The following is a 13,808-nucleotide window of genomic DNA, read 5'->3' on the forward strand; positions in this document are numbered from 1 at the left end:
GATACATACTGCAGTGTTTGGGTAACATTTTCGATATGACAAGTTCTAGATGTTTAGAGTACACCCCAAAAGCCCACTTGGTCGTTTAGTTTGGAACCATTCGTATAGAAGTCTATGTAACTTCTATTACCAGGGATATCGTAGTTCCAATCGGTTACATCGGGAACAGTTGTACAGTACTTTTTATCAAAAAGCGGCTAAGGTAGGTTCCATACTGCCTGGAACATCGAATATTGTATCAAGGATAACACAGTGTCCGTAGCCGCCACATGACCAAAAAGAAAGCTCCCTTGACCTCACGTTAGTGATCGCTGCAATATGGGTAACCACAATGTCCAGAGGCCTAAGATGTAGCATTAAATTCAGTGCATCGGATGGTGTCGTCCTCAGTGCGGCTGTGATGCACAAACAATCTATCCTTTGAATCCTGCTAAATATTGAGCAGTAGATGGATTTTTAAAGCGCTGTCCACCAAACCACACCACCATATAGCATTATTGGTCTGAGAACTGCAGTATATGCCCAATGCATGACACGCGGTCTAAATCCCCAACGTTTGCCAATGGCTCTCTTGCAGGTGTATAGGGCAAGAGTTGCCTTTCTTGCCCCTACCAAAATGTTGGATTTGAAGTTCAATTTCCTGTCCAGAAAAACACCCAGGTATATTGCGCTTTCTGTAAATGGAACATTCCTCCTCCCAATGAGACAGGTACCACTGTAGGCAACAACTCCTGCTGAAAAGAACTACTTCCGCCTTGCACGGATTTATACCTAGACCATTTTCGGTAGCCCACTTCGCTGTTGCACGTAGAGCTTTCGTGAAGTATATTATTTAGAGTGCTGGGAAACTTTCCCCTAACCTCGATTGCCACGTCATCAGCATACTCGAGCACTTTTACGCCTTTTTCCTCCAGAGAGAATAATATTATATTGTTAATGGCTATATTCCAATGTAGAGGAGACAGTACACCTCCTTGAGGAGATCCTCTAAGACCATATTGTACATGTCGTTTGTTAAAAGTCATGGGAAAAGCCGTTCTACAAAATCTCAGCAAAATCGGACGTAACAGCAGTTGGACGTAATAACAAAACATGTCATGCAAACTTTCAGCCAATTCTGATACGAATTGCGCCCTCTTAAGGCTCAAGCAATCAAGATCCCAGATCGAATTATATAGCAGCTATATCAAGTTATGAACCGATTTAAAACATACTTAGCACCGTTGTTGGAAGTGAAACCAAAACTCAACATGTAAATTTTCAGCCTAATCGAATAATAATTCCACCCTCTTGGGGTTCACGAAGTCAAGATTCAAGACGGGTTTATATGGAAGGTAATCAGTTTATGGACCGATTTGAACCCTACTTAACACAGTAGTTGGACTTCAAAACAAATCACTTGTTGCAAAATTTCAGCCAAATCGGATGAGAATTGCGCCCCCTAATGGCTCAGGAAGTCAAGATTCAAGATCGGTTTACATGGCAGCTAAATCAGGTTATGAACCGATTTGACCCATACTTAGCGCAGTTGTTGGAAGTGAAACCAAAACACCACGTGCAAATTTTCAGGCAAATCTGATAATAAGTGCGCCCTCTTGAGGCCAAGAATTAAAGATCCCAGATTGGTTTATATGGCAGCTATATCAGTTTATTGACCTATTTGAACCATATTTTGCGCAATTGTTGGATGACATAACAAAACAAGTCTTGCAAAAGTTCAGACAAATTGGGTAATAGCGCCCTCTTGAGGCCAAGAAGTCAAGATCCCAGGTGGGTTTATATGGCAGCTATATCAGATTATGGATTGATTTAAACCAAACTTAGTAAAGTTGTTAGAAGTCATATCAAACAACTTCATGTAAAATTTCAGCCAAATCGGATAAGAATTGCGCCCTCTTGAGGCCAAAAATTCAAGATCCCAGATCGGTTTATAGGGCAGCTATATTAAGTTATTGAACGATTTGAACCTAATTTAGCACAGTTGTTGGACGTCCTGCGCAATTTCATTCCGATCGGATAAGAATAGCGCCCTCTTGAGGCCAAGAAGTCAAGATCCCAGATCGGTTTATATGGCAGCTATATCAGGTTATGGACCGATTTAAGCCAAACTTAGCAAATTTGTTAGAAGTCATATCAAACAACTTCACGAAACATTTCAGCCAAATCGGAAAATAATTGCGCCCTCTTGAGGCCAAGAAGTCAAGATCCCAGATCGGTTTATATGGCTGCTATATTAGTTTATGGACCTATTTGAACCATATTTGGCACAGTTTTTGGACGTCATAACAAAACACGTTATGCTAATTTTCAGTCAAATCGGATAAGAATTGCGCCCTCTAGCGGCTCAAGAAATCAAGATCAAAAATCGGATAATATGGCAGTTATAACAAAACATGGACCGTTATGGCCCATTTACAATCCCCAACAACCTACACAAGAAGTATTTATACAAAATTTCAAGCGGCTAGATTTACTCCTGCAAAAGTTAGCAAGCTTTTGACAGACAGACGGATGGACATGGCTAGATCGACTTAAAATGTCATGACTTGATCGTCATATATATACTTTATGGGGTCTTGAACGAATATTTTGAGGAGTTACAAACAAAAACTCAGGGAGCCCATTGTAGCGCAGAGGTTAGCATGTCCACCTATGACGCTGTACGCCTGGGTTCGAATCGTGGCGAGACCATCAGAAAAAATTTTCAGTGGTGGTTTTCCCCTCCTAATGCTGGCGACATTTGTGAGGTACTATGCCATGTAAAACTTCTCTCAAAAGAGGTGTCGCATTGCGGCTCGCCGATTGGACTCGGCTATAAAAAGGAGGCTCCTTATCATGGAGCTTAAACTTGAATCGGACTGCACTCATTGATATGTGAGAAGTTTGCCCCTGTTCCTTAGTGAAATGTTCATGGGCAAAATTTGCATTTTACAAACAGAAGGACAAAATTAGTATACCCCCATCCTATGGTGGAGGGTAAAAAATATTGAATATTACAATGATTTTTTTTACATGTAAATGTAATGCAGGTTATTGTCATAGATTGGAAATTCACCAACTTGTCAGGTTAGAATACATAATTTATTGTGTATTAATTCATTCAGATTCTTTTCAGTTAATAAAACCTATTTTCAGTTATAAAGACACACTTAGAGAACATTTTCTCAATCATATATTCTCTCACCCATATATAGAAATCTTAAAATTAAGCATTTTATTACCTGTATTAAAGACTTATGTTGCTACAAAAAATTGTTTTAAATTTTTATTTATATGTATAAAAACATTATCGCTGAAGTATAGCCATTGTGAAATCCTTAGTTTAAGTATGTGTTTTCTTTGAATTTAGTATTAATTTCCTCATATTTAAGGCATATTAAAAAAAAAAAAGAAAAACCAAAAGAGAAAGCAAATGAGTAGAGCAAAAAAATTTTGCAAAAAAAATGGATAGCTAACAGAAAAGAGTTTTAAAATTGTTTAATATTTTTGCTTTAATTTGTAGTTGGGTATTTGTAAAAAATGTACTTACATTTCTTTTCGAAATCTAAAATTTGGCGTATGGTTGTATGGTTTTTTTTGGATTGATTTGGTTTGGAATTTTAAAGATGTGTTTGCAAGTTTGTTTGCAAAGCGGGTAATGTTTTTTTGGTTTAAGTTCGAGAGTCACGTTTGTTAGTTGTGGTGGTTGTTGTTATTGTTGATGTTGTACGGAATACAAAAACAAAACAAAAAAGAAGTAAATAACAACAAACACGAAATTAGACACTTAAAAAAACTTTTGGTTTGTTTTGTGTTTTTTTTTTTTTAAAAATTTTTTTGTTTTTTTTTTAATATTTTCGTTTTTTTTATTGAGATGAGAGTAGAAAAAGAGAGTGACAAGAGAGCATAGGTGGCACAGCAAATGTCTTCAATGTACAATGAACCATAATAGCGAACGAACGAACTAACAAAACGAAAGAAAAGCAGAAATAGAAGAAAACATTTATTTTGCAAAAAACGATGCTCAACGAGTTGGTTTTTTTCTTTTTGAATTTTGAGTTGAAATGATTAACCCACATTGCCATAGGTTATTCAGTTGCAAAATGCTTTTGCAGCTGTTTTTTTTTTATCGAGTGACAGAATTGTTTATGAAGCGCAAAACTGTTGGGCATGACATACAAAAATAAAAATATAAAGTTTCAGTTCTTTTTTTTTGTTCAAGCTGCCAAGGGAAAAAATTAAAATTCATAGCTTTTCAGTTCAATAGATTGGTTTGGATTTATAGCTGACACAAATATAAAATGTTCCATTTTTTTGTTTTGTTTTCAAGAAAAAAAATCTTAAAACTAAATTTTCTTAAAAAATCAATAGTAAAAAAAAAAATTAAAGAGAAAATTATACATAAAAATAGCATGATTTTATGGCCAATATAAAATATTTATTTATAAAGACAGTTTTAAAAAAGTATGGTTAAACGAGTTAAATAAAATTGGGATTTTTTTTTTTACAGTGTACTCACCCATATCATCGATGATTGGCGCCATACGCAATGTTATACCGACTAACATGAGGCACATGAGCAACAATAAACACGCTGTGGCTATTATAGTCCAGCGGGCACGTTGTGGCAAGTCATCGGGATCGATTACCTTGAAAATATTTGAAAAAATATTTGGGATTAATTGAAGCGAAAAATCTTGATTTCTTAACATGGCCAAAGTTTTGTATTACCTTGACTTCCTGGGTTTCTAAGTCTTGTACAAGAATTTTTGGTTTTTTATGACGATGGCGTTTTTTGTGGCGATGATGTCTGAAAATTTATAAAATAGCAGATATAGCAGGAAAATTACAACAACTAACAAGCAAAAGCTGGGCCGAGTCGGCAATCTTTATCTTAATAATAAAACAATTGTAAATGCTTAGTTCACCCGGGTAGAATCTTTGGAACCCACCACCATGAAAACTGCTTAAAATCTATTCAAATGAACGCAGATGTAGTACACATGTGCACTTTAAGTAGAAAAAAATTTCAGCAAAATCGGTTAAAAAATAAAGCATTTATGGGCTTCAGACCCTTAATCGGGAGATCGGTCTATATGGCAGCTATATCTTAATATAGTCCGATCTGAACCATATTTAGGTCGGTTGTTGGGAGGCCTTAACTTACTCACTGTTTCAAATTTCAGCGAAATCGGGTGATAAATAAAGCTTTTGTGGGCTTCAGACCCTTTATCGGCAGATCGGTCTATATGGCAGCTATATCTACCTCTAGTCTGATATGAATCATATTTATTTCAGAACTTGGGAGGCTTAAAATAACCCACTACTTAAAATTTCAGCGAAATCGGGTAATAAATAAAGTTTTTATGGGCTTCAGACCCTTTATTGGGAGATCGGTCTATATGGCAGCTATATCTATATATAGTCCAATGTGAACCATTATTAGGTGGGATGTTGGGAGGCCTAAAACTGCTCACTATTCAAAATTTCAGCGAAATTGGATGAAAAATAAAGCATTTATGGGCTTCAGACCCTTTATCGGTGGATCGGTCTATATGGCAGCTATGTATAAATATAGTCCGATCCGAACCATATTTAGGTGGGATGTTAGGAGGCCTAAAACTGCTCACTATTCAAAATTTCAGCGAAATTGGATGAAAAATAAAGCATTTATGGGCTTCAGACCCTTTATCGGTAGATCGGTCTATATGGCAGCTATATCTAAATATAGTCCGATCTAAACTATATTTAGGTCGGTTGTTGGGAGGCCTAACACTGCTCACTGTTCAAAATTTCAGCGAAATTGGATGAAAAATAAAGCATTAATGGGCTTCAGACCCTTTATCGGTGGATCGGTCTATATGGCAGCTATATATAAATATAGTCCGATCTGAACCATATTTAGGTCGGTTGTTGGGAGGCCTTTACTTGCTCACTGCTTCAAATTTCAGCGAAATTGGATGAAAAATAAAACATTTATGGACTTCAGACCTTTTATCGGTAGATCGGTCTATATGGCAGCTATATCTAAATATAGTCCGATCTGAACTATATTTAGGTCGGTTGTTGGGAGGCCTAACACTGCTCAGTGTTCAAAATTTCAGCGAAATTGGATGAAAAATAAAGCATTAATGGGCTTCAGACCCTTTATCGATGGATCGGTCTATATGGCAGCTATATATAAATATAGTCCGATCTGAACCATATTTAGGTCGGTTGTTGGGAGGCCTAAAACTGCTCACTGTTCAAAATTTCAGCGAAATTGGATGAAAAATAAAGCATTTATGGGCTTCAGACCCTTTATCGGTAGATCGGTCTATATGGCAGCTATATCTAAATATAGTCCGATCTGAACTATATTTAGGTCGGTTGTTGGGAGGCCTAAAACTGCTCACTATTCAAAATTTCAGCGAAATTGGATGAAAAATAAAGCATTTATGGGCTTCAGACCCTTTATCGGTGGATCGGTCTATATGGCAGCTATATATAAATATAGTCCGATCTGAATCATATTTAGGTCGGTTGTTGGGAGGCCTAAAACTGCTCACTGTTCAAAATTTCAGCGAAATTGGATGAAAAATAAAGCATTTATGGGCTTCAGACCCTTTATCGGTAGATCGGTCTATATGGCAGCTATATCTATATATAGTCCAATGTGAACCATTATTAGGTGGGATGTTGGGAGGCCTAAAACTACTCATTGTTTCAAATTTCAGCGAAATCGGTTATAAAATAAAGCATTTATGGCCTTCAGACCAGCTATATCCAAATATGGTCCGATCTGGCCCGTTCAAGAACTTAACCAGCGTGCATCAAAAATACGTATCTGTGCCAAATTTCAGCTCAATATCTCAAGTTTTGAAAGCTGTAGAGTGATTACAACTGTTGGAACAGACGGATAGACGAACAGACACAGGGACATCGTTAAATCGGAATCGGGTGGGAAATTGACATTTCGATGTGTTGCAAACGGAATGACTAAATGAATATACCCCCTACCCTAAAAATGCTCCCTTCCACCTTTTTAATCATAAGTCATTGAAAAACAATAATCTTCACACATAACTAGCCGAACCGGGCCCGCTGCGCTGCGCCTACTTTAACTCTCTAATGTCTTTTTAGGTTGGGGACACTTCGCTCCGAATGTGGATATCGAATTCATGCCAATGTGGGCCATGTCCATCCAAGACGCTGAACGCCTACGATCGAAAAAATTTAAAGCGGCGCTAATCCTGGCGAAATGTGCGAGATACCAAGCCATGCATGGTCATGTAAATTCTCCCCAATGAGGTGTCGCACTGCGGCACGCCGTTCGGACTTGGCTATAAAAAGGGTCCTTTATTGTTGAGTTTCAACTTTAAACTTGAATCGGAAAGCACTCATGGATGTGTGAGAAATTTGCCCCAGCTCGATTTATGGGCAAAGTTTTACTCTACTCCCAAAAGCCTTTCTTTTGAGTCCTTTATTACCAATTTGATCAATATTTCCTATTTACGGGGTATTTCAGAGTTGGGGTGGCCATCAGATATTGGGCCCTTCCACTTTCAAATACATTTTATATGAGTCCCATATTGGTATGATCGGTAATTAAGTTCTGTTTGAGGATGGTGTGGACCCCAGGGTCCTTGTCCCAAAAATCAGTATCAATTTCGTACTCTACTCTCAAATTGCTTTTATATAAGCCACATATTACAATGCTCGGTAAATACGTTCGATTAGGAAGGTATTTTGGGGTAGGGTGGCTCCCCAAATGCATGGCTCTTCAATTGGATATAGAATTTGTTTATTTTTATCTCAAGCACCTTTCGCTTCAGCTCTTTATTGTTATGATTGGTCTATATATCCCTTTGGCGGGTTTTGGGGGGCGCCCGTGGCACCGGACCTGTAAGAGTGAAAAAAAATTTCGCACGAATCGCATTACCAATCTCCGAGATCTAGTGTTTTTGAAAATTAGGGTTAGGAGAAGTGCATTTTAGGGGAGGTATGGCACCTCAGACATTTCGACTCAAATATGGATATTGAATTCATGCTCCACTACCAAATCTCTTTAATTTGAGCCCCATATTGTCAAGGTTGGCAAATATGAACAGTTTGGAGGTTGTTTTGGGGCTGAGGCGGCCACTTTGCCCTGACTCCCAAATACCGTTGATTTTAGCTCCATATTGCCATAGTCGGAAATATCGTTCAGTCAGGGGATGCTTTAGGGTGTACCCCCAAACACTTGGCTCCAAAATTTGGATATCAGATTCGTTTTCTACTCTCAAATACCTTTCATTTGAGTCCCATATTGTCATAATGAGTCAATGAACCCATTTTGCGTTTTTTTAGGGAAACAAGCGCCACTTAGACCTGAACGCAAATTTGGATGTCATATGCGTGATCTACTGCCAAATACCTTTCATTTGAGATCCATATAGCCATGGTCGTCCAATGTGCCCATTTGGGGATATTTGGGGGTGGGGTTACCTCCCCTTACTTGGACCCAATTTTATATGCCACATTTGTAATATACAGGCAAATACTTTTTATTTGAGTCCCATATTGACAAGAGCATCTGTTTAGATGAGTTTTGGGGTTGGGCGGCCCGCTGGGTACATGGACCCGAAATTTTAATACGATATAAGTTTTCTAGTCCTTAATAACTTGCATTTGATATCCATATTGTGTCTATCGGCCCACATTTGATTTTGGGTGGTATTTTTGGGGTATGAGGGAGGGTCCGCCCCCTTCCGATATCAAAAAATTATGTATCCTTCCAGAACAACCTACATAATCTATCGGCCCAAATTTGATTTTGGGTGGTATTTTTGGGGTATGAGGGAAGGTCCGCCCCCTTCCGATATCAAAAAATTATGTATCCTTCCAGACCAACCAACCAAAGTTTAAGAAAATCGGTTCAGCCCTTTTTGAGTCTACGGAACGAACAAACAAACCGTGCCCATTTGGGGCGTTTTCGGGGGGTTGGTGCTTCAATCTGATCTTGCATACCAGATTCGTAATCGTCTCCCAAACACCTTTCATTTGAGCTCCATATTGATATGAACGTTCAATTTGTATGCTTAAAGAAGTTTTGGGGTTAGAGCGACATTAATACCATATTAGCATTATACTCTTCAATACCTTTTTTTTGATACCCATATTGTCTTTATCGGTCCACTTTTGGGTGGTATTTGGGATAACGGAGCCTGTTTGTCGCTCCTGCCCATATCTGCAATCTAGTCCCGAATACCATTCATTTGAGACCTATATTGTCACGATCGTCCAATAAACCTATTTTAGGGGGTTTTGGGTCTGGGGCGGCCCCTAGTTACTTGGAGCCAATTTTTAATATGAAAGTCGTACTCTACTCCAGAGGTTTTGGGTCTGGGGCGGCCCCTAGTTACTTGGACCCACTTTTTAATATGAAATTCGTACTCTACTCCAGAGTACATTTGATTTGAGTTCCATATTGTTCCGATCGCTACACTTTTATTTTTGGGTACTACTTTTGTGTTAAGGGGGAGCGTCCGCCTTCTTTTATATATCAAAAAATTACAAGACCTATGTTTCCTACCAGACCAACCTACATAATGTGTGAAAATTTCAAGGTAATCGGTTCGGTCGTTTTTGAGTCTTAAGGGAACAAACCGACAAACAAACTTACTAACATTATTATGCAGCAATAAGCAATAAAAGTGTTCGCGTACAAATTTGCACAAGTTTTTACACAAATCGTTCGTTTGCCAGTAAACCTTAAGAGTCTTGTGAATTACAGGTTGCAAATTTCTGCTTGAGGTTTTTTTTTTAACAGCAGAATATTCTTACTCTTCTGCAAGCGTCGTGGTCATCACTTTATGCGTCCTCGTTGTTGTTGTTGTAAACACATTCTCATGTGGAGGTGGCGTCAAGCTCCGGTAGGTGAGCAAGCTCGCTCGGGTCCAAAGGACCGATCGCCGCAGATACAGGATGGCGCCAATAACTCGCCTTGCCATATCGATCATCGTAGGCATTCAGTTGTTATGTAAGAGCCGGTGCCACCCGACCTCTTTTTGAAACTCTCCGCTCGATACCGCTGATTGTCCGCGACTGCAGTTACAGCTACGCCAGATGCAGCATTTCACTATCCGCAACCTGTGAATGCGCCCGGTAGCTCGCAGCAAAGCTTCTCGTGACAGCACTGAACACCACACAGATCGGACAGCAATGTTCCAGCTGGTGTGGTGCTCACAGCTATCCTAAGTCGGGTACGTCGGACTATGTGATCCCCGTTGACCTCTCCCGTGCGGCAATATACGTAACAGCAACATCCCAGACATTTTTGCAATTGAGTTGCAACGGTCTCCGTGGCAATATCGACGAGTTTGTGAGTCGGAAGAGCATATTGGTCGCAGCGATACAGGAGACAAAGCTGACCAACACCTGCAGCTTGCACAGTTGGCACGGATACAATGTGCTACATAAAGTAATCGTGCAAGGAATGGAGGTGGGAGATTGGCCTTCGTGATACACCTATGCGTGCAGTATAGACCTATCTCGCCTGCGCCTGGCGCTGATGAACCCTACATGGAGTGAATGGGGACAGCAGTCAGGTCCGACACAGCCGAGATAGAACTAAGTGTACATTCCGCCGGTTGGTAACTGGGTCCCAATTAATGGCCAAGCTTACAACTTAGAGAAGTGAGTTACTAGCAATCGTCTGGTTCTAGGAGACTTTAATGAGCATCACATTTCATGGCAGTCTGCCCTAGGTAGCGACCAGCGTGGCATAGCTTTGGCAAAGCAGATTGAAGGCTTTGAACGGTGAATGAGGATGCTCCCACTAGGATTACGAGGAGGTGTAGCAGCTCGCACAGACATTTCCATTACATCCCCTGAACACCTGAGTGACGTATCCTGGCAATCCATCATTTCTTTGGGATCAGGCCACCCTCCGCATAATTCTCACCATCGACGACTTCATAACCTCTGGGCGCCGAACGTTTATCAATCAAATAAAGGCCGATTGGTTGGGTTTCAGAGTGTACACCAATCGCCCCCCTTACATGTCCTAGTTGCCGAGAGGAAATTCTTGGACATCATTAACGCAGCAGCCGCTCGCTTTATACCAGCCGGTCGAATACCCCAAGTGAGGCCCAATTTCCCGGCACAGGCAGCGTGATGGGTTTCGTGGCAGGGACCCCACTAACCCCAGAATCAGCGAGCTGAATTGGGAAGTAAACAGGGTAGCCAACGACTATACTGACATTCACAGCTGGTATATATATTGGGTTGCCCAAAAAGTAATTGCGGATTTTTTTAAAAGAAAGTAAATGCATTTTTAATAAAACTTAGAATGAACTTTAATCAAATATACTTTTTTTTACACTTTTTTTCTAAAGCAAGTTAAAAGTAACAGCTGATAACTGACAGAAGAAAGAATGCAATTGCAGAGTCACAAGCTGTGAAAAAATTTGTCAACGCCGACTATATGAAAAATCCGCAATTACTTTTTGGGCAACCCAATAGCAGATTTCATTATTCTTTGGCTTACCATTTATACCCCTTATACGTATTATGACATCAAATCCCTTCTCAGTCAGGATCCGTAAGAGGTTATTTATCGGGATCACCCATAGGAGTAGGGATAAAATACCGCCTTGTGGCGTGCCCTCGGTCTCTCTTAAACTCATGCCGTGAAAATCGATATTTTTAACTGACTCTTTCTATCTAACATCAGATTGCTTTTTTCATCCAAACGGGGGCAAAAGACGGATATTTCTTATATGCAGAAAGTTTTGTAGCATTTTGGGATTTCGTATAGAAATCTAGCACATTCGTTAAAGCCATTCTATTGTCACAGCAATAAGAGTTTCTCCAATACATTTTATATCCCTACTGTTTTGTTACGACATCTATGAACTCGCACTTTATGTAAGCCGATATTATGGGACTTGTTCCCCCAAATGCCTGCAATAATTCCCATGTTTCCAACAAAACATGAAAATATGTCTCATGGCTATTTGGCAAGGTACAAAGATCAAAATATTCTTCGAATGTAAAAACATTCATACAAAGGTCTTCAATTTTCCCACATCATATTTTTTTATTTTCCCTTATTTATAAAAAAAAAAAAAAAATTATAAATCCATCTCTCTATTCAAGCGTTATAGTTTTCTAGTAAGGCGGCTCCTTTTCTTCTTTTCATAGGTGTTACAAACACTCAGGGTTTTAATCTCGCCAGGGAGGGGCAAAGAGAGCGAAGGAGAGAGAAAAAACACCATACCTTGACCTAAATTTCAGATAAATGCGAGAACCGAAGAGCAATGAAACGAATAAAATTCAATACAAACACAACTACAAACGCATTGAAGTAAGACATGGTCATAATTAAAATGTTTGCCATGCCAATGGGGAACGCAAAATTCCATGCTGTATACCCGCATCGATTCAACAGCCCCCCCTAGAGGGAAATAGAAAAAGAACAATGCCGGATATGAAAATATGAAAAGCGTACGGCATAAAAGTAGCATGGCTTTAGCATAGGACACTTGAAACTGCATTTCGACCCATTTATGAAATACAACGAAACACAAGCCAAGGCGACAGCAAAGGCAAAATCGAAACAAAGTAATCAAATAACACAATGGTCCGTCTGTCCGTTCAGCTCGATTGTCTTGTGGCAGACGAGACATTAAATGAATAGGTAGAGAGAGAGAGAGAGAGAGAAAAACTGAAAGGCAAGCAGGAATTGAAGTACCATAAACGGAAACGGAAATATTAAGGACAAAACGAGCAAAGGCAGCTAAAACTGAATGGGACAATTTAGGCACACCTCAATGTTTTAGACAGCAAAGGAGGCATATAAAGAATATCCTAAGGGAAATAGGGAACATTTTTCTAAGCTGCTAGTATGGGATAGCGGCAGCGACCAAAGTACTTCAGAATCTATCCCTGGTGATGGCAAAATTGCAAATTTGCCCATGAACATTTTATTAAGGAACTGGGGCAAACTTCTCACAAATCAATGAGTGGTGTCCGATTCAATTTTAGGCTCAATGATAAGGGATCTCCTTTTTAAAGCAGAGTTCGAATGGCGTGCTGAAGAGCGACACCTCTTTGGTGAGAAATTTTTACATGGCAAGGTACCTCACAAATGTTGCCAGTATTAGGAGGAGATAACCAGCGCTGAAAAATTTTGTGATATTCCTGCCAGAATTCGAACCCAGGTGTTCAAAGGTCATAGGCAGACATGCTAACTTCTGCGCTACGGTGGCCTTCTCCCTGATGATGGTATAGATTGTATCAGCTGAAACCCAGCACGGAGATACCGGAACTTAGCTCGGCACGGTATAACTATGACCACCACATAGTCAGAACTTTAAGCTTCGGTCTGTGTAGTGTCATCTTCATGGTAAGGTAAACTTTGAGGAGCTTTCAATTATTTTAGAAAACCTAGGCTACGTTAGGTAAGAATGAAAAGAGGGTCCAGATATTGCACCTAAGTCAGTAATCGGCTTGTTGTCCCCACCTAAGTGCCGGTATATGTTAGACGCGAAAACCGGGCTATGACAAAGGAAATGTTCCAACGTCTCATAAGTGTAAGTAGTCCTATGTGTCCCGTCATTATACCAATAGCTATACTGACCTCCTTCTTGCTTCCTTCAGTAATAGCTCCGTCTTCTCACGATCGCCCATAGGATTTTCGCCGTCCTATAGGATTTTCGCCGTTCTACCGAGCGTTTCGCTGTTCCACAATGTTGCATGCGCATTCGTCGCCCACTTTCTTAACTCGGACTGTCGACCCACAATTTAGGCACACCTCAATGTTTTAGACATTTTCATGCCCATAACAGCAAAGGGGGCATACAAAT

General features: G+C 39.8%; 1 protein-coding gene across 1 annotated transcript in view; it reads right to left on the bottom strand.

Moving 5' to 3' along the window:
* LOC106088399 (mucin-5AC) overlaps window positions 1-13,808 on the bottom strand; it is a 612,109-nt gene that overhangs the window by 569,956 nt on the left and 28,345 nt on the right. Inside the window, exons 4-5 of the mRNA XM_059368394.1 lie at window positions 4,711-4,789; window positions 4,499-4,628 (exon numbers count right to left, since the gene is read on the bottom strand). Coding sequence (XP_059224377.1) covers window positions 4,499-4,628; window positions 4,711-4,789 — 209 coding nt within the window. The remainder of the gene's footprint in view (window positions 1-4,498; window positions 4,629-4,710; window positions 4,790-13,808) is intronic.

This window comes from Stomoxys calcitrans, chromosome 5 (assembly GCF_963082655.1).
Source record: "Stomoxys calcitrans chromosome 5, idStoCalc2.1, whole genome shotgun sequence".
NCBI lineage: Eukaryota > Metazoa > Arthropoda > Insecta > Diptera > Muscidae > Stomoxys > Stomoxys calcitrans.